This window comes from Lipophrys pholis, assembly GCF_963383615.2.
Source record: "Lipophrys pholis genome assembly, chromosome: 13".
NCBI classification, from domain to species: Eukaryota; Metazoa; Chordata; class Actinopteri; order Blenniiformes; family Blenniidae; genus Lipophrys; species Lipophrys pholis.
Window position 1 is genome coordinate 27,378,517 of NC_137632.1, and position 26,615 is coordinate 27,405,131.

The 26,615-nt window shown below is 41.7% G+C and overlaps 1 protein-coding gene across 2 annotated transcripts in view; it reads left to right on the plus strand.

Annotated features, from left to right (window-relative positions):
* The window catches only part of dpp10 (dipeptidyl peptidase like 10), a 268,040-nt gene that overhangs the window by 223,548 nt on the left and 17,877 nt on the right, over positions 1 to 26,615 (plus strand). For both annotated transcript variants that reach the window (XM_080478071.1, XM_080478072.1), the window contains exons 6-16: positions 7,293 to 7,345; positions 8,362 to 8,443; positions 13,529 to 13,649; positions 16,182 to 16,336; positions 16,748 to 16,845; positions 17,934 to 18,057; positions 19,617 to 19,655; positions 21,406 to 21,513; positions 23,786 to 23,877; positions 24,072 to 24,119; positions 24,991 to 25,112. In XM_080478071.1, the coding sequence (XP_080334197.1) occupies positions 7,293 to 7,345; positions 8,362 to 8,443; positions 13,529 to 13,649; positions 16,182 to 16,336; positions 16,748 to 16,845; positions 17,934 to 18,057; positions 19,617 to 19,655; positions 21,406 to 21,513; positions 23,786 to 23,877; positions 24,072 to 24,119; positions 24,991 to 25,112 (1,042 nt within the window). The remainder of the gene's footprint in view (positions 1 to 7,292; positions 7,346 to 8,361; positions 8,444 to 13,528; positions 13,650 to 16,181; positions 16,337 to 16,747; positions 16,846 to 17,933; positions 18,058 to 19,616; positions 19,656 to 21,405; positions 21,514 to 23,785; positions 23,878 to 24,071; positions 24,120 to 24,990; positions 25,113 to 26,615) is intronic.

Here is a 26,615-nt window from a genome sequence, read left to right on the forward strand (position 1 = left end):
TTGTTTCTTTAATTTTTGTTGTAGTTGTTGTTATTTGGGTTTCATGCAACAAAGAAGAAAGTCTCCGGGGACATATTGCTACGAACACAAATCAGTTGTCAGCAGAAGATTGACGGCTCTTCATTTTGATTTATTATTAAAAGTAGTTGAATATTCTTGTGTACTTTAAAATTGGGTAAATATAGAGACGAACTGATACCACTTATTGTAAGGAAAAGTACCAACCTTTGGCTACGTGCCGATACTGAGTACTGATACAAGTATTCAATAAATGCCATTAAGCCTAATTTTAACAACTATGTGTACCGACTCAGCACAATTGTGTCCAAACCTCAGATCATCCGCTCTCGTCGACCTGCTGCTGACATTATACTCACCGGGTTGTATCAGGATACTGTACACTTGAAGTACTCCGTGTAGTGTCGGACCCGATACCTGATACCTGTATCGGTATTCATGCATCCCTGTTTCCATATACATAATTCCATATGTTGACAAAAACAGTAGAACCATCCATGTTGTCTATTTCAGCGTTGAAGCAGTGACTGTCTTGATATACCACCAAGGGATTGTGACTCACTTGGGATTCTGAAGTCTCACATTAGATTCTGCTGAAATTAAGCATTTTCTTCTTCCATGGAAAAAGAGCCGCGTTGAACAACTTCTATTATTTCCCTCAAGTCTCGAGAAATGTCACCGGCTTGACAAAACGAGGCCAGTGCATCGATCATGAGTCTGAAACTAGACCTACATCATAAATCTTCTGCAGCTCACAATACAAGCACACCTTTCTTTTCCTTTTCTAGAAATAATGATTCTAGTTTGTTTTGCCTTCTTATAGTCTGTTATTGATAGCAGTGATGCTGGATGGTGGTGTAGTGGTTAGTGCTCATGCCTCATAGAGAGATTGTTGTGGGTTCAACTCTCTGCCAAGTTTCTGTTTATGGGAATGATTTCCTCCCCGGTTGATTCTTGACTATATGTGTTTATATATATATATATATATATATATATATATATATATATATATATATATATATATATATATATATATATATATATATATATCTATACACACACACACACACTAAACTTTGTGCTGTCAAACATGCAATTTTCAATCAGATTAATCACAGGGTTGCTGTGGATTAATTTTGATTAATCATGATTAATTATCAATAATTTTTTAAATGTAAATTAATAGTGCTTCAAGTTGCATGAGCAAACAGAGTCATATAATATATCTGCACTTAGCGTGTTTATTGAACACCTTTAACAGTTTATGTTAATTTAAAAAAATGGTTTTTTTTTTGTTTTGTTTGTTTTTTTCAAATCAATGATCTATAAAAATGTGTTCCTGTTAATCCTTTTGCGTTTCACATAGACAACAAATTGGAAGTGAGAAATGGTGCTTAGTGCTGCACTGCAGATCAGTTAATTGAGTTCACATTTTTAATCAGATTAATCATGATGATGGATTAATCCAAGTTTTGGAATAATATTTTTCCATTTTGGTATGTTTTGACATGGTCAAATTGGCAGTTAAATGACTTCCTAAGTCATTTATTTGACACTAAGAGCATATACTTACCTTCACTTGACAAATTCCCACAGTCATAATTCCTGTTGTTCCTATTAAGCCACATAGACACATTCATGATCTATCGAGTCAGCGTCAGTCGTTCTGGTGCTCTTTTAAAAGCATGTATAGAATATTGAGTTTATCTAAGTTAGAAGTTCTGCCAGTAGATGTTTTTAGGGGGAAAACTGGAACAGTAGCCTTCACACAAAATAAGTCGGAATAAAAACATTCCATCACCACATCACCTTTTCATATCTAACAGCATCCATCCTATTTCCAGTTGGAATCGGCAGATTGAGGTTAATTAGGCTGCCCCCTTCAATCTGTAGCGTCCCTGCTTCATCAGCCAGCAAGAAGTAATTACAGATAAAAATAGCACCTGGAATCATTGTTATTTTTAACTTGCAAATGTTGGAATTTGGAGCTCGTTAAACTGGAAGAGATGGAAAAGGATTCAGGGGTCAATGAAACACTTTCAGACAACAGCGGGGTGGTTTTGTGTTCCACTGCTTTTGTATAGCTTTGAATTTTTGGCCGATTTCCACAGTAGCTACTTTTGCATTTCAGTGTTGAAAATGTCACAACCTTTTTTTTAGTTTTATAATCCAGCCGGCAACAAAGGTCAGCCTACATGCCTGAGCTCTACATCTTACAGAGTAATACAACTGAAAAGTTCATTTGGGGCCTATAAATAGCTTATTTTTTTCTTTTTTAATCAATTCAAGATTTCAAGAATGTTCTGCGAATGAATGCAGTGGAGAAAAGGAGGGAAGGCAGACATACATTTATAATTACACCTTGGAATTCACATTGAGCGCTCTCAACCCGGGTGTCAGCAGCAATAGTGGAAGAAGTTACAGTCTGCATGCTGTCATTATGAGTCTGAGCCCGGCGGATCGTTGCTATTATTGATGCTCCACTTCATTGTTGTGGGATGTGTATTGGTGCTTTAAATGTCCTCTAACTGCTGTAAGATCCCTCAGTATATGTATATATATTTTTTTGAAATGCATCTTTGTTGGAAATGTGCATCCTGATACCAACCTTGGGTTTTAAATTTTATATATTCATGAATTTTCTCTTTTCACTTGCACACATGCTTCTTTGTTCGGTTATTGGCATTGTATATAGTGTAACAGAGCGTAGTATAATAGCCAGCCAGATTACCAATGCTCCCAATTAACCCTTATATTTCCGTCCTGTCTGCCAATGACATGGTTGTATACCGCATTTTAATTCTACAACAGTCTCAATACTCGTTTATATGATCTGACTCGTCATGACTGTTTACATTAGTCTGTATCATGCGTTTCAGGGTAACGGCTTCGGATTGTGTTACTACCTCTAGACCAGGGGTCGGCAGCCTTCAACACTCAAAGAGCCGTTTGGACTCGTTTCCCACTGAACAGAACACACTGGGAGCCCCCAGTATCCACATAATGTTTTTAGCGCTCGAATGTGTTCAGATCACCTGAAATGCACGTTAACGGGCCCCAACTAATCCAAAGCCTCCCCTGTGTACATCATTCTCAGAAGAGTTCCTCCTGGACAGTGTGTCCCGGTGTATTTTAGTTCTTAGTGTCTGCTCAGTTCTGCCTTCTTCTGTGGATGTCTGCTTGTTTTGGATGATTTCTGCCCACTACCCTTTCCTCAGCTTTAAGTTTAAACATCCCAACTTATAATAATAAACTTTACTTCAAACTTGACATGGTCGAGCATTTGGTCCGTCAGAAAGCTGTGACGACTAAAACTAAATGAATCCAGGCGGTCCACTCATTATGTTGATTGATTAATTCATAATTGTCCAAAAGTGAAGTGGCATGATGGTGTTGTCGTTTGCACTCTCGTCTGACAGTAAGAGCACCAGGTTATATCCACTCTTTGAGGGTTTGTTCTGTGTGGAGTTTGCATGTTCCCCCCCATGCAGTGTCACAGATTTTTTTTTTGGGGGGGGGGGGGGGGGGGGTCCTCGAACGGAGGCTAAAGAAGCAAACTTGATAACAAGAGTTGACAATTTGGATTCCCACAGCTGACAGGTCACCACTGTGGGTCCCGGAGCATGACCTTTGACCCCCCAGCTGGATTAATGTGGCTGCATCCTACAAATCTGATGCAGAAAAATGAATTTCCCAACGCGGAACGATACAATATCCTATCTCCTGGATTTCAGCTTTCTCTTGTAAAGAAGAGTTCTTAATTGAGACGGTTATGTAAAATACGAGGCTGGACGTTGGTTGTGTAGCATTTGCATTTGTCTGCCTCAATATTGGGTGTGGATTCCAAACAAGTTGTGGCTGGTTTATTATACAATGTGATTTCAAATACCCGGAAACTTTTGTGTTCTATTTGTTATGACACTTTATTGAGTGGTTGTCGGGACTCGGCACTCTATCCAAGCAGCTGATGATAGACACAATCCCATTTCCAGCCGATCGTTCTCATGTGAATCGGTGGTTCCTATGTCTTTTTCCTTGTAAAGAACAATACGATCCCAGAGAGGTTGTGTGTTTCCAGGCAGTAAATAAGTCGTACGAGACATAGAGGAAGTTGTGCCACGTTGCCACCTTTGTGTGCCGGTGGAGCGAGCGTGCCAGCAGGCATAGCACACTTCCGAGAACAAAAGGTTAGCCTCCGCTGGGCTGCGCTGCCTGAAGGAAGGGGCCAAAGCGAAGCCCATCCTGGACAAACACCTTTCAGATTGATGTGGAGCAACAGTCGCCTCCGGCTCGCCCCCTGAGTTGTACCAGGAAACACTCATATGTCTCATTTGTGCCACTGGTGTGTGCAATACTTCTCATTCTTAACCTCGACGGTGAAAGGAGCAGACGCTGAGAAGCTTTTCTCACTGCTGCTGTCTCATTTTGTTTTAAGTTACTCCTGCTTCTCCGGTCACTCTGACTGAAAAGACATGTTTCCCTGTCTTTGCTTCATGAGCGAGCAGATGATTAAAGTGCTGCTGTTACTCTTCTTCACATTTCTGCTCTTTTGTCCATATCATGTCACTTAGATGGGAGAGTTACTTCTAGTTGTGAGCAGTATGGAATACGGATGATGACTTCTTCATGTTGGCAGTTTTACCTTTACCTTGCTGTTGGGATTCTTTATGCCGATCGCATACAAAGGATCCCAGCAGGTCACACATCTAGAGGTCTAACTTTCAAGATGGCGTCGAGTGCAGTATTTGGCAAAAGACTTTGGGACTTGATGGAGGAAAACAGTATTTGTTGAACTTACAAACAAGACAACAATGGCATTAAAACAGGAGAAACTACAAAGTAAATGATGGTTGAGACGGTTTGAGTCCGTTTTTTTTTTTACCTTTATATGTGCTATAGGAGGCATGAGCTCCAATAAAATACAGATTAAAAATGTCTACGTACACGACAATGTTTGAAAGCTTCAAGAGCCACAACCGAGGGGCTAATGATTCCTGGATAACACAATAACAATCTGCTAACATTCTCTCATTGACATTGACGAACAAATCTTCCCTAAAAGTGAAATACACAAAGTATTCCATCAGTTAAATAATGCTAAATACTTTCTTCACAAATCAGACATTTAAGGCACATTACTACACTATATCGCGCTGAGCGTCGAGGGGGAAGGATGTCACTCACTTGAAGTCATCGCCGTCCAGAGTAATCACACAAAAGCTTTTTCAAGCCTGTAATTGAATCTTTCTAAACGTGGATTCTTTATAAGAACGGTGGCACTTTTGTCCTTTTTCATCACTGTTGCTCTCACTGTGATAGAACTTCTCAAAAGCAGCTGAGTGCAGCGTCAACCAACTAAATGTCAAATCTGAAGTGGTTTTCTCGTATGGTGTCTCCAATATAAAATACATTAGCGATCGGAATCTGTGGCATGAGTTTGATGGTGGTTTGGTTTTCCAGTCATGTCCGTCTGCCCTTCTCAGGCTTTTTTGGGGGAGGGGTTTCAAACCAACGACTGGATGATTGGATTGCCTACTTTTCAGTTCAATATTCATCCTCTTAAGAACGTCTGCTTCATCTATAAAACGCATTCAGTCACTGACTCCCATGCAGCCGCCTCGGCGGTCCCGGCTTTCCACAAAATGTTTTGTGTCTCTTGCAAATGTTCCCTGTGTGCCTCATTGCGATGGGGTTGGTGTGCAGCACGCTGCGGGAAACGCCAGCATTTGTCAGAGTCATCAGAGTTAGATCAGCTTCTGTCCCGCTCTGGGAGATCACTCATGTTGACTTGTAGCTGCTATTTCGGATGGAGCCACAGTCATTCAACTGCCACACATTCCAGCCCCTCTCTGCAGATTACTCTGCATTAAAGTCACTCCAGCTCAGTCGTGGCTTTTATTTGTTTTTTTCTTTCTTTAAAAAAAAAAAAAGAAGAAAGAAAATGACAACACAAGGAGAATCCAGTCGTTCGTGAGGTTTGGGTGGTGGAAGGGTCAGGAATCAGTCTACCAGTTTGGTAGCAGATGTAATCAGACTACACTGCGTAACTACAAGCTGTCACCCGGAGAGACGCTTTAATTTCAGGAACATAATGGAAATACCATGTAGAGAGATTCGATCGCTATTTTCAATTATGTGATAAAGCCATCACAACAAGTTGAGATAAAATTACTTCACTTATAAAGATGCTTTGTGTGGAAAGTGAAAGAAATGTTTCCAAAGATGATTGGAATTCCTGAAATTATGGATTGGCATTATACGAATCAATTAAAAAGGGAGAGAATAAAAACTTTGTGGACTTTTGTTTTCGGTGATCCCTGGTCAACATCAAATTCTTTATGTGTTTTAATCATCTGGATTGACCTGCTTTGTTGGGTTGGTTGTCTTAAACAAATTTACTGATTCACTACGGCAAAATATAACACAGTAATGATACCGAAACAGATCGTGGAGAAGTGAGAAATGGGAGATGATATGTCCTCCTTTTGTCTGCTTACTCCATTTAGAACTATTTTGTTTGTATTCGCTCGTTTAGAAATTTTATAATGTTTTTTGGGGCTATTTCATGCCTGGTCCTTTTTGTCTACAAATAATCCAACAGTCAATATCTTTATCCATCCCTTTGTCCATCTGCCCACACATCTGTTTCTCCATCCATTCATCCATCCATCCATCATTGGGTGCGAATGTCAGCACTATCTGTCACATGTTGAGTCACTTTGATGAGCAACATGTTCTAATATCCAGCGATCTCCTTCCACTGTCAGCAGCTCGTACATTAACCCAGAATCTCCTGTCGGCGTGCTCCGGTCTAATTGATTCCTCTGCTTCGTATCACAACCTAATGCTCCGCGCTCGTCTCCGTGACGGAATGCAAAAACCTGGCCTGTTTCTGTCTGCCTCCGCCAGCCGCGGTCAGAGGTCTATTATCATGTCAGGCACAGCTTCTCCTGGTGTGGGGAAGGATTTACATGCACCCCTCTGTCACTTTGAATGCCTCCCTCTCTCTCCCGAGCTTTCAGCGCCGAGGCACTCGGCGATGATGGGTTTCTCAGATGGAATTAAAATGTCTCGTCTCACAGCTGTCACCCATGCAAATTGCATTGTCTACAGATTCTATCAGCGGGAACAGCCAGCGGCCTGTTTTTCTGTGATGCCTTCCTCCGTTTCATCCACCCCCCTGTCCCAATGTCATTATCTGTGGCACCGCCGCTTCTCTCCTTAATGTTTCAGACGCTCATCTGTTAATCGCTCCCCGTCTCTGTCTTCTGCAGGTTTACCGCCATTCCTACATGGCTTCCTACAGCATCTACAACATCCACACCAGGTGAGTGTTCCTCTGCCGGGGCCTTAATCGAGGAGGTCACATGACTTCTGGAGGGAATAATTGCAACAAATGCAAAAGATGATCGGTTCAGAAGTAGCCTGGAGTTTGATAACACTACGAGTGCACAATGTTTCTGATATTGTAGACAAGTGTCGCGAGAATCAGATATGGGTCACTTGATAAGAAAAAAGAAAGAAAAAAAAAAATCTGATTTCAGCAGCAAATCCAACCCGGGCATGAAGACTTAAACATCCAGCAGTCAGACAAGAAGCATGTGATGCACATACTTGTTGATCTTTTGGAATGATGCTCTATCATCACTGCCCAATGTGTTTTATTTAGTTCTCCAGAACGTAATGCTTCAGCGCTGGCCAGATTAGCTCCTGCAGCATGTGGAGCAGAGGCACAATCTGTATCTGGACGCTCTCCGAGGAACTGAAGAGAAAGAAAGTTCACTTTGTGTTCAGCTGCAACTTATTTAGCAGTAGATCAAGCAGCAGTCTGGAGCTTTTTACTTCATGTCTCATGGATCTGTAAAAGATCCCACTGTTCTCATACGAATCCCAGACAGACTCGGGCACAGACGCCGCGGCCGTCCAGTCCGGCACACCGATATGCAAAAGTCCCTCTATCCATCAGAGCGAGACTAAAACTTGATACAGCTAACGGGATTAGCCTTTTCAACCATGAGCGATGTTTCTACAGGCTGTACGATAAATCCCTCAGATATTCTATCATTTTGAGGCGCTTTGTTTTAATCTGCCGTCATGTTCGTCCTGATAGGTCCGTGGCCAAACTTAGCTCATGTGAATTTGAGCATCAGTGCCAGAGAAAGTGACACACAGCATGTCCATAACGGGAGAAACCGCCCTGGAATGATGAATGCTTGCACTTCTTCAAGCTTCCAACAATGTATTGTTTATTAATAAAGTACCTCTGGTTGGTTAAAGTAAAAATGTCTCTATGTAATTCATTTGCTGCTGATTTCACCCATGAGATGTATTTTCTTCTCGTAGGGAGGTTTGGGAGCTGGATCCTCCTGAGGTGGTGAACTCGGTCCTGCAGTACGCTGCCTGGGGAGTCCAAGGCCAACAACTGGTGAGGCTTTTCACACTCTGCCATCAGCCCTGTTGCATTTTGTGATGAGAGAAGATCAAATATCCTCCTCTGAATGGACACAATGTTAGATGCAGATTGCTAATAGCAGGTTAACCCTCTACTTTATTGATCGTAAGATCCCATCATGGACTGTATGACGGCGTCGCACCGGAAATGTGCTCTGTTAGACTGCGATCTGGAGATGATTTGAGATTTGTGATTGCGATCCTGTGGAGAGTAGCCATTAGAAGGCGGAACTCCTTGCTCATAAAAGGATGGACATGGTCAGGTACAAGGTCGTACTGAGGATCTGAAAATGTCCTCCACACCATCAGACAAGGTGTTGTGTAAACGGGGCCTCTGATAGCCGTCAGCCTGAACAGACCTGAGGATTGCATCAATCACCAAACTCCTAAAAAAAAGCCCAATAATGAGCCCCTATTGAAATCAAGTGGGTCGTTCCAGGACCACGATTCAAGACCAAGAGGACTTTTTTTCCTAGTCTTTTTTCCTGAAAATCGAATCAGATCAGTACTTTGTCATAAAACTTGGGTTCATGGTCATCACAATATGACCATGAGACTAAGACGTGACTGTCCAAGGTCACAAAGTCTGCAGAGTATAGCTGGGTTAGTGAGTACTAACCCAGCTATACTTTCCGATACCGAGCACCAATACAAGTACTTAATGAATGGCATCAAGCTACGCTCTCCTCCAACAGCTAAGGGTAGTACACTATTTGTACTGGAATGTAAGGCTATGTGAGGTGTGCGTAGCATCGATGAAGCGCCTTCACATATTGTTTGTGTGTGGAGCGTGAATTAGGCTTATCGACATTTAATATGTTCGGTACTCACTATCAGGTAGTAGCTGGGCTAGTACCAAAAAACGTGGTATTGGTGCACCCCCAATTATCATCATGATTTATCTGATTGAAAGTTTTAACACAATTAAACCATCTGCAGAGCGGAGATCCCTGAAAGTTTCTGGAAATTAATTTGCTTATATATATATATATATATATATATATATATATATATATATATATATATATATATATATATATATATATATATATATATATATATATATATATATATATATTTGCTCAAGCAAAATAAAACACGGATATTATACAATAAAAATTTGTTTAATTTAATTGTGATTAACTGAAATTAATCCACCGCAGCCCTGCGATTAATCTGGTTAAATATTGTAATAATTTGGCAGCATTATTACCCAGCAATGTAATAACTTTCCACTATCTGTTTTGACATAAAATCATCACTTTCTACACGGTGGTCTTCATCTTCAGCATATCTTGAGTCCAACAGTTATTATCCGAAATCCAACAGACATTTCAGAGGTATAATAGAGAAGCACAGAATGAGACTTTATCTGCAGCTCCAGGCATCTGGATGTTGTTGTCCTGTCGTGACACTTTGCAGGAAAACTTGGAGCTTAAAAAACATTTACAAAATGCACAAAAAATGAAACGAGGACCATGTTGCTGAGCGGCACTGCTGTTCTTAATTTCCCACTCAGCTTAAAATGTGCACACATTCACCTTTTCAGGGGAACCTAATTATATGCAAATTTTATCCCCTCTTACTTTTTTCGGAATGTATCAGTACCAGACAGATGGGGAAGCCTTTTTTTTTTTTTTTTTTTTTTTTTGACAGCTAAAAGGCCTAAAAAGCATAGCCTAGTTGTTTTGTCCATATTTGCAAATTTCCCCGTGGAGTCTTTGAGCATAAATCAGACGCGCCTCCATTAGGAAGTCATTATGACAATAAGGTGAGAGCTAGACGGATGTGGAGGCTCTCTGGATCTCGAGTGGCTCAACGCAGCATCATTAGCCAGACGCACATTTTTTTTTAGAAAGGACATGATGTGTGCGCCTGCCGCAACAGGCTGTAAATGAGTCTCGCAGCCTTTCTGTTGGTATTTGCATTTTCTCATTAGGGAGGTACCTGAGTGTTAGAAGTAGAATATGAATTAGCGGCGTCCATTTATCACCACGCAGTCTGGAGGAACGCGTCGGGCACACACAATGACACTAAATAACTGGGTAATGGCTTTCCTCACTTTGCAAAGTTGTAATTAAACTCTGTTTGAGCTGCTTTGACCATTAGTGAACTTCAAGGATGATGAACATTCTCAGAACATCAAACAGAAATCTCAGCGATCCCGTCTGTGCTCCTCAGTCACTCCTCTTTTCTTATGTTGTGTTTCACTGCATGACGACTCTCAACATCTATCGGAATCTCCCATTCACGTACTCGTATATAAATCACAGCTAAAAAAATTTTTTTTTGCATTGGCTTCTTCACGACTTCTTCCCAAATACTAAATGAATCCATCAATTTCCCCAATGCTTCCTCTGTACCATTTATCCTCTACATTCTGTGGTTGTGTAGTTCAGGACATTATTGTTATAGAAGGGCATAATAAGGCTCTTTGTACTTTTGTACAATTAAACACCATCGATATCAAGTGAGAGCAATCATAAGAAAACTCTATTCTACCTACCCTCGGCAATTTAAATCAGCTTAACTATGTCCGTTTACAATCACAGGATATAAGTTTATTCACAATCCCTGGATGAAGACGGGCTTCAATACCTGCAGGTCTCCGTGTAGAAACCTGCTTTCTTCTTGGTCCAAGAGGACAAAGGAATACAGAGCAGATGGAAAGGAGAATGCAGAGTCGAGGATTTATCCGTTTGAATCCCTGGATGAGATCAAGATGCATCGTTTGAAGATGGACTAATGAATGCATGGCGTGCATCGAGCTGACGACGGCCAGGTTGAATTGGGATGCAGACAGGATCACCATTCATCCCCCAGATCTACACCAACAGCTCTATCTCCAGTCAAAACACCAAAAAAAACAAGACTAGTACATCAATTATTTCACAATAACTTCTTGAATGTACAACAAACTCTTTAATGCTGCTTTTGTTCGCTGAAATAACTTTTTGAGTTCATGCCAGGAGAAGATTTTCTGATTCCGGAGTAAAGATTTCCCAAAAGACTTTTCTATTTTGAGTAAAAACACCTGGAATAGCTGAAGAGCTTCACTCCACACTACTCCACACAATAATCCACCGTCACATTTAGTGGTGTTCTCTTTCAAGACGGCGCACTTGAAGCGAGTCCACCGTTACCTTTTCTCTTCTCTAAATCTTTCAGCCGTGTTGCCGTCAAGACCGGTGCTGTCTGGATGAGTGTGACGTTACGTCAGCTCATGGAGATTCCTCCTTTCCAAATGAATTTTTATGTGGGATCACACCGATCAGCAGACTCCGAGCTCATTGGAAAGGCTGAACCGGGGCGATGTTTCAGTCCGAGGTCGACTCTGCTCTGGGTTACTTTTCATGATGGACTGCTTGTTTGATCAGATGGATTTGTGCTGACATCCAGATTTATTTTATTCTCTTCTTGGACATTTTGGCCTCACCCTCCCTGTGCTGAGTATTTCTGCAGATGCAAATAACAACAACGCATCACCTCACAATACCACCATCGTGTTTTGTGTATCTGATAAATGTTTGATGGAGCTGCTGAGCAAAACTCCCTGTAACGTCAGGACTGACCTGAGAGTTTTCTGCCTTCCTTTCGCCATCCATTTTCTGGGGCTCAGTGGCGGCTGTGCAACGTAGTCCAGATATTCTGTCTCCTCAAACTTTACTCTCAATTATTTGCTCTTCAACTGAAGTTGTTTTAAACCAATCCAACCAGTAAAAGATCGTGGAAGAGAACCAGCGAGGTAGGGAAACGACGGGCTGTCTGTTTATTTGGTCGAGACGAGAAAACCTTAAACTTCAGGGCCAAAGCTTGCTTGATCTGGATTTCTAGTCTGAATACAGACAGTGAAAGCGGGGCCTCACGATACTTCTGACTTTTTGGGTTTTAAACAGGACGTGTCAGAAAAGTTACCACAGGGATAACTGGCTTGTGACGGCCAATTTGATCCTCCGATGTCGACTCTTCCTGTCATTGTGAAGCAGAATTCACAAAGCGCTGGATGGTTCACCCACTAATAGGGAATGTGAGCTGGGATTAGACCGTCATGAGACGGGTAAAGGCCCATGCATACTCCCATTTAGAAGCCATAAGAACATTTAGAAAGTTGGGCTGTGACGTCAGCCAACTGGAGAGTTTGTACTCCAAGAAGAAGCTGTTGAACTTGTAGACCACGCCCCCTCACAGCGGGCCACGCCCCCTCACAGCTGGCACACTTCTGTGACGTGGCGTTTTAACTCCACATCTTATTTCTCGCTTCCAGTATTTTCAGAAACACATTTTTCTGAACTGTTTCAGTAATAAAACAGAAAGTTTGTGTCTGAGCCGCCATGTTGGTCTGGTTTTAACTGCAGGAGCTGACGGCTTTGAGTGATGCGTTCAGGTGCATCACGTAAAGCCGCCCTCCGACATGTTAACGAGCTGTGGGGCTCGTATAGTAGTGAAGTTACAAGCTAAATATGATTAAAATATGAATGATAGTCATTAGTGAGCTGGAAAGTGCATGCGCAGCACAAGGCAATGCTGAAGTTTCCGCAGTGCGGCACCAGCGTACTTCAGTCCGGAACTGTGTTATTATGTGCATGTGAATGGGTGAATGGGATTAACAATGTGAAGGCCTTTGGGGGCTTGTCAAGCAGTGGAAAAGCACTATATCATTGTTTTCGCCATAGAAATCGTTGCCAGGGACCATTGACTCGTGGCTGCCCCCCAGTGGAGGACTATAGTAACTTAAGCGGCAGTAATTGTTGAAGATGCATCCAATTCCATGCAGAGGCAGAGCATAAACAAATCTTTCGACCTTTGGGAGTAAGTAATCTAGTATAGTCTGGAATGAAACTTGAATAGAATATTGTAGGGATACTAGATTATCTAAGAGTGGAACTCGAGTGGTTATCCCAATAAAACGTTATAAATCTTTGGCATCCTTTGTGTGACGCCAAGGTAAAAGATATGATTTAGTACCAACAATATGAGCTGATGTCCAGAGACTGCCACATCCTCCTTCATTGCTCTCTATGTGTCATTTAATTCATGCCTCTGTGATTTGTCTCTACAGATCTACATATTTGAAAATAACATCTACTACCAATCGGACGTCAAGAGCAACTCGCTGCGGCTGACCTCTTCGGGGAAGGAAGGCATTGTTTTCAATGGGATTGCTGACTGGCTCTACGAAGGTACGCAACACTTCAACGTTTCAGTTCATTTCATCAAAGTGTGTGTCTTCCCGCCCGCAGTCTTTGGCAGGAAATACGATCTTAAGTAAGGACTTGTAGAAGTATGGCCAAGATTCTGATGAGAATATCAACGGCAGCTTAATTTCAAAGCGTCGACATGCTGTCTCATTAAAGTGGAAATGCCTGGGTTTATAAAACGCTAGTCGTATTAACGGCGCTGGTTAAATATTCATGATGTTTGTGCTGGTGCTGAAAACCCCACTGGGTGTGAGAAGTCGTCTTGTGCGCTTGGAGCAAACAAACACTGCATACACTTTGGCCCTTCTCTCAGGAGGAAGGAAGATTATGTAAAAAAAAAAAAAGGTCAGCCATTGTGTTAAACTGCACCGCTGTTTTGTCTTTTTTTTTAAATATTTAATTACTTCTATGCAGTTTAATAATAGAACAATCAGTGATCTGACCTCAAATTCGAAACCTTTTTTTGCTACAGCAACCCTTTTTCTCCTCCTTTGTGTAATTTTTCCAAATCGCAGAACAATTAAGACATTTTAATACTTTTAAATAAGTCATGGACCGGAATCTTTGTTAAGCTTATTTGATGTATTTCAAGTTCGTTTACATAGAACCTCGTAAAATCACAACCAAGTTCACCTCTGTGTGCTTTAAAGCCGAGGATAAGATTAATGCGAGCCAGACCAACAGTTCTCATTAAAGCAGCAGGAGAGGAAAGCGCAGCTCTAACAGGAGGAAGCCGCAGATAAAGCCGGACTCAGAGGCGGGCGGCCATCTGCCTCAAGCAGTTGGGGAGTTTGCTGCAGCCACAGATCGCTGGGTTTCCTTGTTAATAAAGAACTGTTTGGATAATATTACCCATATATTTGTTTTGTGGGGGTTTTTTTGTCGTTATGTTGCATTTTAATCAGTTCTAAGTGATTCTAAACTTTAAAAATACCATCTTTAACATTAGAGGTTTGACCCCTCTCACTGCTGAATCATGTGATTCGGTGTATAAACGCTACAAAGGTCCGCTGTCGTTTTTCCATCCAGCATATGGTCTTTAATTCACAAATGTATGCTTATTAAGGTGTAATACAGTACAGAGAAAGGCGTGTTAATTTAGTGCCGTTCATTTGGTTCTAAATTTGTGATCCTTCGTCGCTTTGTGAGATCGGTTCAATGACAACCTGCGACAACGTTCAGTCTTTTATTATAATACTTATAATTTAGGGTGATCGTAGCTTCCGCCGCCGTTTGTTTTGTTTACATGTCGTGCGGTTTGTTGGAAACTGAAAGACCATAGCACTCATTGCTAGCGCACAATGCTAGTAGATGCTAACAAGCATGTGCTTCAAGCTCGTGTTGCAAAATTATCATCCCAAGTTGGCCTCTCTTTCAGAACTGCGTCCACATCTTCCTCCTGCTAATTTTCTTTTACTCTTTCTCTAAACACATACATCCCACAATATCTACTTTTGTGAGAATCCAAATTAGCATGATTTATCAAGCATCTTAGTCATTATTGGTGCCTATCGTACATAAACAACTTATCTGCAGTGAGTTTCACACATACGTCCGGATTGCTCTCTGGAGCTGAAGTTTCCGACGCTCACAGCAGTTAATAGTATTATTCACTTTGAATTTGGAATTGCCCACAGCACACACTGCTCTATTAATGTCTATCAAGACTGTCGCGCTGCGTAATTAGTCATGTCAAATTGATTACTCAGATATTTACTGCTCATTCAAAGTGAGTGTTGGAAAAAAGAATATGGAGATATGTTGTTGTGTTACTTACTCGACTTACACGCCTTTAGCAACCGTAACCCTTTATCGGCTCAAGTCAACATATTCGGTGACTTTAGCAGAAAACATGAAAAATCATAGAAAAGTACCGTTACATAACATTAGAGTACGTGATCCTCAAAATACATTTTAATGACAATCTTAAGATCAGAATCGTAGTTACATGATGTACCTGAACTCGTCACCAATGTATCGGTGGTCAGTGACGCCGGTAACACGTTAATTAGTGACGCGTTGCTCTCATATGACCAATTTTTCAGTAACAAATAATCTAACGTGTTACTATTTCCAAAGTAGTAATCGGATTAAAGTTACTTATCCAAGTCACTGTGCGTTACTATTGTAGCATTACTATTGCAGCGTTACTATTGTAGCGTAACTATTGCAGCGTTACTATTGTATCGTTACTATTGTATCGTTACTATTGTAGCGTTACTATTGTAGCGTAACTATTGTAGCGTTACTATTGCAGCGTTACTATTGTAGCGTAACTATTGCAGCGTTACTATTGCAGCGTTACTATTTTAGCATTGCTATTGCAGCATTGCTATTGTAGCGTTACTATTTTAGCGATACTATTGTAGCGTTACTATTGTAGAGTTACTATTGCAGCGTTACTATTGTGTTATAGGCCAGACATTACGATATTTACCCTGTGACGGTCTGAGCACCAGGTCTTGTTTCCAGTCGATTGAATCGTTGGTATTTCTTCCTTTTGTTGCCCAACAGAGGAGATCCTGCAGAGCCATGTGGCTCACTGGTGGTCCCCTGATGGAGAGAGGTTGGCCTTCCTGGTTCTCAACGACTCCCTGGTGCCCAACATGGCTTTACCTCGATTCACCGGCATGACGTACCCAAGAGGGAAGCAGTACCCCTACCCAAAGGTACCTCCATTTTCAAAACAAGCCTCCTTAGAGCCCGATATGTAACAACGACCTGAATTGTGGTACAATGTGATGTAATAAAACCTGAAATGTAATAACTGGTTAATAATGTAAGAATATATTTTTCTTCCCTAATATTGTAATAATGTCATTACGTCATAAAGTGAGTCGATGATTTATGGTTTGAACTTGAGCTGCTTCACTTTGAATAACACTGAAAGAACGAGTTCTAAAAGTTTGGGCTATTTGTTTATGCGTATATAACTTTATACAGTTTATGGTATTTATGCGTGATTGCTGTTGCCCAAGTCATTTATAGTCTTTAGGTCTCTGTAATCTGTAATCTATTTCTCTATTTCTTCTGCATGAGTGTCCTAAAACAACAGGGATTGTTTTTGTTTGTGTGCGCAGGCCGGCCAGTCCAACCCGGCTGTGAAGCTGTTCGTCGTCAATCTGTACGGTCCGACGCACACGCTGGAGCTCGTTCCCCCGGAGACGCTGAAGCTGAGGTGAGGCGGAGCTGCGAGGCCCTCCGTCAGGATTCAGCATCAACTGCTGTGCCGCTGGCGTTCCAGCGCCCCAGAGGATCATTTTATCCTCGCCGGACACGAGGAGGCGTCGTCCAGAGAATCCTGCACCGTGCTGCCGTCTGTTAGAGAGTCAGAAAGTAGAGCAGCCAGAATCTGAACGTGTGTTTCTGTTTTTCTAAATAAAGTAAAAAACTTTAATCAAACAAAATCCAAAAGATGATAATAATACTAATATTATTATTGTTGTTATTATTATTAATATTAATAATAATAATAATAATAATAATAATAATAATAATAATAATGTTTGTCAATTAGCCCTGAATGCTTCCCATTCATTGTCTATGTGAAACGGTGTGGAGCTCATTAAAGTTCATAAAACGAGGAGTTGAGCTCCAGTGCATTGCACAACTTTTGTAAACGGTCTAAACTCGCTGTGGTTGGACTAAAACGAGGACAGACACAGGTGATATGCCAGATTTAGCACAAGGCTAATTTCCACCCGTTGTCCCACATAAAGCCATACAAGGTTCTGAACATATAAAAACAACATGGTAAAACAAAGATGATAGAATAATTCTTCATAAAAACCTGAAACACCATAAAGTGCAAATATTAAAGTAGTCTGACACAGTGCCATTTTTTTATTTATATTTTATATTTTAAAGTGCGTGATTGTCCTAATGATCACAAGTTTGGTTGTTTGTACCGTCCGTTAAAGGTGGAGCTTTCTCAGATATCTGGAGATAAAGTATTCCAGTTCAACCTTTACCAGACGCTGAGGCGCCGTCCTGTAACAAAGTGCTGCAGTTGCCTCTTTATAGCTTGACACCGCCTAGTGGCCGACGAGTGAAACGCTCCGCCAAGCGTGTGATCGTCAGATGTGGTGAGGTTTCTTCCAAGGGAGGAAAAAAAAAACTGTGGACACGTTTCGGTGCTGACGGAGGTCAAGGGTCACGCTGCGAGGCTCCAATTAACAAACTGTTTATGTGTTTGACGGCGCAGAGCGAACGTGATCAGAGGACGGCAGGTAAACCGACGTTCTTCTGACCTCTGGCTGTTTCCAGGGAACATTATGTCACCATGGTGAAGTGGATCAGCAAGACCAGGACGTCTGTGCGGTGGCTGAACCGAGCCCAGAACATCTCCATCCTGACCGTGTGCGACACCACCACCGGAGCCTGCGTCACGGTGTGTGAGCGCGTGCGTGCGTGCGTGCGTGCGTGCGTGCGTGCGTGCGTGTGTGGTGCAGTCTAACTTTACTTGCATGTTGGTCGATTTAAGCCATAAAAAAATCCTCCTACTCCCTCACATCTAAACGTACTACCATCTTATTCACATTTTAACCCCTCAAATGCCAGTTTAAGCAATATATTCTGCTTTGAAGCCTCAATTAGGTTTTGAATATTTGAATTAAAAAGTTTTTTTAAATAGATATTTGAAGGACCGGATGCTGATTCATGTCACATGCTGATATTTTGAAGTTTGTTATCATCTAATGAGCGTCACTACTCTTGGTGGTGAGTATTAAAAAGAAAGAAATGTCACTATTATTCCCCCAAAAAGTAATTTCAACATTCAGTAATGCAGGATAATGTTTGGTAATGGGTTTGACTTTTACAAATTCGGCCTAGAATGTGTCAGTTTGTTGTTTTCGACCTCAGAATGATTTGAATACTGAATCTGAATCTACAAAGAGAACAAATTAAATAACTCAAAGTCAATATTTTGGCAAATTTTGACATTTCCTGATGGATTGAATGGAAATCCCAGCCTCCCATTAACACTTATATACGGAACATTTATCAATTTTGAGGATTAAAAGGGTTAAAGTCCTAATGATAATAATAAAAAAGCTGGGCGCAAAAATAGTATAAGTGCTATTTTACAACAGTTCAAAATCACTTATAGATGGGAGTATTTTTTTTAATGTAATATCTATTTAACCCCAAAAAGCTGGAAAAAATTTGAATTTTGATGATTTTTTCACAGTTTCGAGAAATGAACTTTTTAAATATGGAGCACTCAACGTTATTATATGGAAAATAACGTGTGTATTTTTAATTGAAATTAATATCAGTATTATGTAATCAAAGTGACATTTTAAGGGTTGAAATTGGATATTTGATAGTTGTGATCAGGGTTGAGGCTGATCAAAAGATAGTATTTTATTGCCGTTTTAGGTTTTTCCCTGCATAAATGAAGAAGGTGTAGATTTAAATTGACGTCTGACTGTTCAGTAAATGTCCAACCGTGTGTTTATTTGTTATTTTAGTGAATTCATTCTACATTAGTGACAGGAAACGTAACTTTCCTGCACTTGCTGGAGTGAAATCCTCTCGTCCGGTCCACGTTTGGAGCCACGTTAATCCCACAGTCGACCTGCGGGAGTCGGCCGGCCGCTCTCCAGCTGCTGATTGGCTGCGATTCGCAGGAACTGACGCTCCACGCAGCCAACCGCCCCCCTCCTGCCAAAACTCTGCATATTGGTTGGAAACGAGGAGGATCAGAGCGGGAACGGCCTCCCCGGCGAGGTGTTAAAATAAACGGCTCAATAAGAGCGCCATTATGTGACGGATGATTGTGCGTCCCAAAATAACTCCCACACAAAAAGCTCCACTTTTAGAAAATAAGAGATCAGTTCGATTACGGAGCGCCTAAGCTACAAAATCTATTGGTTTTTTTTATTCAAACACCGGACGAGGAGGATTGATGAAGAAGTGTGACACTTTGCTCTCGTGTGTTTTCAGAGGCATGAAGAAAGCTCCGAGCTCTGGCTTTCCAAGCAGGTAAACTCCTCACATTCCTCACTTTCACACATGAAAACACGTCCGGGTCCAGAACTCTCCAGTAATGCGACGGAACGTGCAGCTCCTCGCTGAGTTCATGATGCAAGCAGCAGCAAGAAGGAGCGTCCAACATTTCCTTCATTCTGTTTGACCCGCGGCGCCGTCGTCACAGGATTCTGTACCTCTGGATTTACTGTCCGTCTCCAAACCGTCCAACGCTCTTCGTACTGCGAGAGTCTGTTGGTTCAACAAAACTTCTCATTGGATTCAAAGTTCATTGCCTCAAATCTACTTTTTCCCTGATTTTCATCCATTTGAAACGTTTTCATCATTTCATCATTCAAACGCACTGACTATGTAAAAACACTCATATAGTCATTCAATTTTGTATATTGAACAATTTTAGCCTTAAATCGGTCGTATTATGCAAAGATTCACTTTCTAAAGGTTCTCCAGCATTACTAATCGTCTCCATACCTGGACTGACGTCCCAGAAGTGAAGACAGTCTGTCCTCTCTCTCCCTGGCTTGTTCAGGTTATAAAAAGTGTGTTGCTCCAACCAGCCAATCAGAAATCAAACCCTATATAGTGTCATCGGGGGTTTAGCCAATCCCAATCAAGGTAGGCCCTCCCTTTGACTCCTCCCACAATTAGGCAGCTCTGCTCTGGCACATGGCACCACGAGAGGAAGTACTTCCCCCTCTTCCCAAGATGGGCATGTGTGGGCGGAGCCAGTCCAGCTCACAGACACAGCAGATTCTGAATGCAGCTCCTATGATCCAATATTCAAATGGAGGAAAATCAATAAACTTTGAATACAACATTTTTGGACCGAAAAGTTGTATGATGTGACTCCTGTAAAGTCAACATTGAAGTCTGTTTTAAAATGTTTAGGAATGGCTTCGAGTTTAGTTTGAGGATTCTGGGTCTTCTGTAGAGTTTCCATCAAGTTTAAAGAGTAGTTCTAGTTTCAAGAGAGTCCAGGGTTATTTCAAGAGTTCAGCTCTGGAATAAGAAAAAATCAAAAAAGCATTTTTCTAGTAGAAGCTAATCGGTTAACCACGGGTGTGTTCTGTCTGTTTTTACATTGTACTCAATGTTCCAACGTTTGTGAATACACAGTAATCTAAATGTAATCTAGAGACATCCTGACTTCCAGTCCTGCTTTCTGCAACTCCCACGATACATTTAACCGCTTCTTTTTGTCAAACTCTCGTTTCCCATCACAGCCTCATATCAGCACTTTGTAACGCAGGCTTTCTGCTGTTAAGGTACCTTTGCTGAACCGAGTCCCAAGTAACTCCGGTAGTAATACAACCGAAACGCCTGATACAAACAAGTGTAAACCGTCGGCGTCACGGCTCACCTGGACTATAAGCCTCTACTTTTCTCACACGCTTTGAACCCTGCGGCTTATACAATGGCGCGGCTAATTTATGGATTTTTACGGGTTAACGGGCTTCATGCTGCCAGATTCTACTTCTGCATGTAGATACTCGGCCTCTGCTTCTCCAAAACTTGCCCTAAAAGTGATATTTCTGCTCTTCGATCTTGTCTCGTGCTGCTTTCCGTGGTCCAGAACTCCAGCAGCTGACGGCCGTGATGCGTTCAGGTGCATCACGTAAAGCCGCCCGCTGGACTCCGTGGCTGAGAAATCTTCCTCCTCAGAATCACAATCAGCAAATAACCGCATAATCGCACACCGTTTGATCTCGCCGTGTGAGAACTGATGTGTCTTTACTTCCCGCAGAACCAAGAACCGGTGTTCTCCAAAGATGGCAACAGGTTCTTCCTGACGGTGCCGGTCAAACAGGGCGGACGTGGAGAGTTTCATCACATCGCCATGTTCACCACACAGGTAGACGTCGACCTTCACACGGGGAAAATCACCTTCACAGTGCAGATTAGTGACATAACGGAAGCTTTATCAGAACATTCATACGTCACATCCTTTGACAGGGTTCATCTTAACCAACTATTGTGTGATAAATCTGAATCATCGAGCTGTTTGTCTGTTATTTACCCCCTCGGATTTTATTGTAAAACATGGGAACACTTTGCTCCAACATATAATTTGTGCGGCATCAGTTCCTGAATGAATGAATTGCTGGCTGAGCCTGTTTGGAGCGTAGCGGATGTGCCAGGTCTTTTAAAAGTGTGTGGAGTTAGAGAACATGTGAATATTACAAACATCTGCTGATGACGTTAAAAAGAAGGTTGCCGGAGAGTTGTTGGAATAAATGTCCTGTAATCGTGAATATAAACATGAGATATTTATATTTTTCATTTCATATTGTGATATGCGTTCAATATCAAGGGTACTTTGAAAAGGAGCGGTCGGAGTGGTTTCTCTAGAAAAGCTGCAAACACAGAAATGAGATAATTAGGAGCTTTGTGACAAATTCAAACGCAGCTCAGTGTGAAATCGTAGGCTTTTGATCGTTTGCATGGATCAACGCAGATCAACTAACATGACGCACTGAGAATCACGGATGCCAGACGGTTTAGCGTTTTGTCTTCATGAATACGGAAAATGTTCAATACCAGAAAAAAAAAACTGGGCGGAGTTTGAAATAAGAGATTCATTTGTGAGTTATAACATTTGAAAAGGATTTGATGTTGATGTTATCATCAGCCAATAGCAGAGGTGTTTATTGGACCATTGTGCCCCAACTTGCTCTCCCATGACTTCTATTTATCATATAATAATCCGATATTTTTGATGACGTGGCAAATGATGATAAGACACTATAAAACTTCCACAACCAGGACAGGAGCTTCAGTGTGAGCTGGACCCTGCTTCTCATTAGATGCAGCCATACCCTCAACCTTCTCATATGCGTTGGATCTTGTGTTCACTGTGTAGTTTGTTTGTTTTTTTCTCCTATTCACTCGATTTTTCGCTGTTTTCCAAAGCTGGCTTCTGTCTTTTTGTGTTCCTGCCTGCCTTCACTTTGGCTGCAATCTACCGCTCACTTATGAAGCACCGAGCATCGTTTTCTTCGACTTTTTGAGCTGAACTGCAAACGCTTTTGTTGGTGTGCTTTTGACTGACGTGTTTGCAGGGAGGGTGTCTGCAGAGATCTCCATTTGACCATGCTGTTACCAGAGATTCTCTTCCCTGTGCTTATTAAAAGCTGAAACCAGCATCGATTTGTGGAAGAGTGTTTTTCTTGAGGACAGTCCAGTAGTATGCTGAAGACTGGCCGCTGTGCGCCCAACCATCCACCTGACCTTCTCCATGGGGGTGCATTCACATCCAGGCAGTTCACTTGGATGGTTTCTCTGCTGAGCTGCCAGAGGATTCTCTGGCACACTTGCTTCAGCTGTGTTTAAGCAGCGTAACCGTGTGTCTCCATTTAGCTTATTGAGTCTCCAAATAAGTATATTTTATGATTTTGTATTTAACCAAGTCCGACTGTTTAATCCATCAATTCACTGCTAAGATTAAAAATTGACAGTCGGGAAGAAAGATTGATCAGACTTTAACCCAATGGAATCTTCATTAAGATAATAAGAAATAGATAAGAATACACAGAGAACAAGCAAGGACAAGGTACTAAAGTAGACAGACGAACAGACACGCATGAAACACTGAGACTGTGGCCACGTTTACTCGTAGTTGGGGTATTTACAAAAACACTGAGATTTCTCTGCATTTGGGCCAAATTCAGTCTCCACAAACGATGATTTCTGAAAACTCCGGCCAAAGTGGAGATTTAGAAAAACTCCTTCCATTTGCATTTAAAGGTTTGACGGAGATTTAAGTCACAGGAGCTTCATCAGCTTCATCTGTGTGTGACCCGTGTTTAGTTTGACTGCTGTGGTGAAAATGGACACGGTGAAAGCATTGCTTGTTTTTTTTTCTGTTTTACTTTATATTCTACCGCCACATTTAGGACGAGCTCTGCTTCTTTATCGGTCCAAACAAACCAACCATGCGCCATTATCGCCAAAAGAACTGATCTATTTCTGTTCTTGTTGTGATCCGGTTTTAAAACTAGTTACCAGGTACTAACACGTGGTGGAAAAACACCATACGAGTTCTTAAGAATATATTGTGATCTGTGTTGAAATTGACTGTCCATCCATCCATCCTCCTCTTCCTCTTCGTCACGTGATCCTTTCAGTTCAGAGCCGATCAGAACGAAGTCCGACACCTGACGTCAGGAAACTGGGAGGTGACCCGGATCATCTCCTACGACGAGAACACTGACAACCTGTGAGTCAAACAGCCCGAGACAAATGTCTCTGTGAACGACACATTCCAGTTAAATAAATAAAAAATAAAAAAGGCCTATGTTTCTAATAATTGAATGTATAAGTTCAACGTGAAACCAAGACTGCAATCAGGAGATGTTTGGAATCAATCTGGTGGGATGATTGGTGTTAATTGTCTCCGATGTCTCCTGACAGCTACTTTCTCAGCACAGAGGGTTCGCCACGGAGACGACAACTCTTCAGGTTTGTCTCATTATCGGTTCTGTGGAACACAACTAGAGCATTTCCTCCTTTCTGTTTTCTCCTTCTCATGGATGAGAATTACTCACTTCTTTGTAGAACCGTTGCGAGACATATGTTCCTTCCTGCACAGCCAATGAAAGCTGTGGCAGCCACATTTAGGGATTTGTACGTGTCAGTGGGGCGGAGAAGCGTCGCTGTTCCAAATATAATAAAAACCGATGTCTTCTTTTGTCGTTTATCACAGTTTGCTATGTTAGACCTTTCTCGTCTCCATCTAAATGAGCGTCATACATCCGTTATAATGAATCATATCCTACGAATGATGGGAAATACATTTAATGTAATACCTTATAGAATCATTTTTTTGGCCAATAGGGTCAAATCACCAAACATCCACAGCATGTGAGGTTTTCTTTTATGTTTGCGTAGTTTTTATTCCTGGATTTTGATCAGTTATTGAAAAACTAACATGCTAAATGCTCCTCCCAGACTTGGTTGTACATATTTGATATTTTAACATTTATATTTTACCTCTGCTGTATTATATTTTCTACCATTGTGTGTTCTTTTTGATTTTGCTGTCACATTTCACTGCTGCTAACACTGTTTTAACATTGCTACAGAGTGACAATAAAGAACTATTCTATTCTATTCTATTGTAATATATTCTATTCTATTCTGTTCTATAGATCTATAATGTCACTAAATCAGGTCACCACAGTTTTAATGGTCAAAATCTGTGTAACAATGTTATTTAGATTTGGCAAAACTGAAAGTATAAAGCCAAGGTGGTGCTGGCGACGCCTCGCGCGGTCACCATTTCTTTACAGTTTGGTAGATTCTGTTTAACCGTGCTACTCTTTCTCCACAGCGTGAAAACTGTGGGTCTGTTCCCGCGGCGGTGTTTAACGTGCGAGCTGAACAAAGCCCACTGTCTGTTCTTCGACGCCGACATCAGCCCCACCAACCTGCACATCATCCTCCAGTGTAAAGGTAGAATCAATCATCACACACACACACACACACACACACACACACACACACACACACACACACACACACACACACACACACACACACACACACACACACACACACACACACACACACACACACTTTGGTGAAACTGAGTCGATTTTACGATTTCGTTTCAGAAAGGTTTTGCGTTTTGAAAACAAAACGAAAGCGTAGGAGCGGTAAAAACATGGTAGTTTAATGTTGTTCACAAGTGGGTGCTGTTGCTCTTTTTGCAATGAAACTGCACACAAACACACACACACACACACACACTCTCACACACACACACACACACACACACGCAGACGAAAAAAATTATACTCTATAAACGTGAACAGTGTGAGAACACGAACATTCGTATGGACAGACGACCACGCTGGATTGTTATTGCGACGACTGTCAATAAAACTACCAAGTCCCAGGAGAATACTACTTATTAATACTAACTATTTACTACAGCCGTGGCGCTCATGCGCAATAGCAGCGTTTCAGAAAAGTTGTGTTTCTCCGGCTTCCACAGTCGGGACATTTTCAAAAAGTTCCATTGCCAGTGGCTCCGAGCCCCGTTGTCGTCTAAACAAAAACCCAAAACGCAACCAAAGTTTTCTGTTTTCACTTGAAAACGTGTAAACAGAGTCTTCAGAGTTGTTCCAGTGTTCCTGCTGCTGAATTGTCAAACTGCAGATTCTTTGGCTTCCACGATTTGACAATCTGAAAATGTGTGCGTTGTAATTATAAAGCCGATTTTCATTTAAAAAAAACAAAAAACCTCCAAAATCGGGCTTTGTAATTTGAATGCGGGTGCGATTTAGAGAAGCAGCGTCATTTATTGCAGGGAAGCTTCAGCAGACGGCGGCCTGCTTCCACCCACACTGTTCTCACCTGTGGTCGTGGCAAACGACGGTACGAGGCTGCAGCCTTGCTCCTTTTTAAGGTTAAAACGCTTCCTTTATTCTCCCGGCTGACATTCACACACAGACTGCAGATGTTCGGGCTTGTTTCCTGCCAACATGGCAGCGGAAGACAAGCTGGCCTCGTCACATATGGTGCAGCTGGATAAATACGTCTGTGTGTGCAGGAGGCAGGAGAAATATTGAACAATAAACTGGTGGAGAGAGAGAGAGAGAGAGAGAGAGAGAGAGAGATCCTGCCTTCCATTCACTGGTCATCCCGGAAACTTTTATTCAGTTCAAAAAACACGACAGATTAAAGCTGATTTATGCTCGTAGTGCGAACTTGAAAAATGAAATAATCCCTGATGCTTCTGTTTGTAGTTATGCAGGTAAATTTAAGGGAAACTGCTCTGCTGATGGTGGATAAACCCGAGCCGCAGAAAAAGGATTCTGCTGAGCGGGCTAAAACTCGCCTCAATATACATGAAAATTAAATCTTAGGAAAGCATCTCAAACAGCGCGCTGCAATTCAGCTCGAATGCTGACAGAGGCCTCCTTATCGGAGGAGCGGCTCGGACGGCAGCCG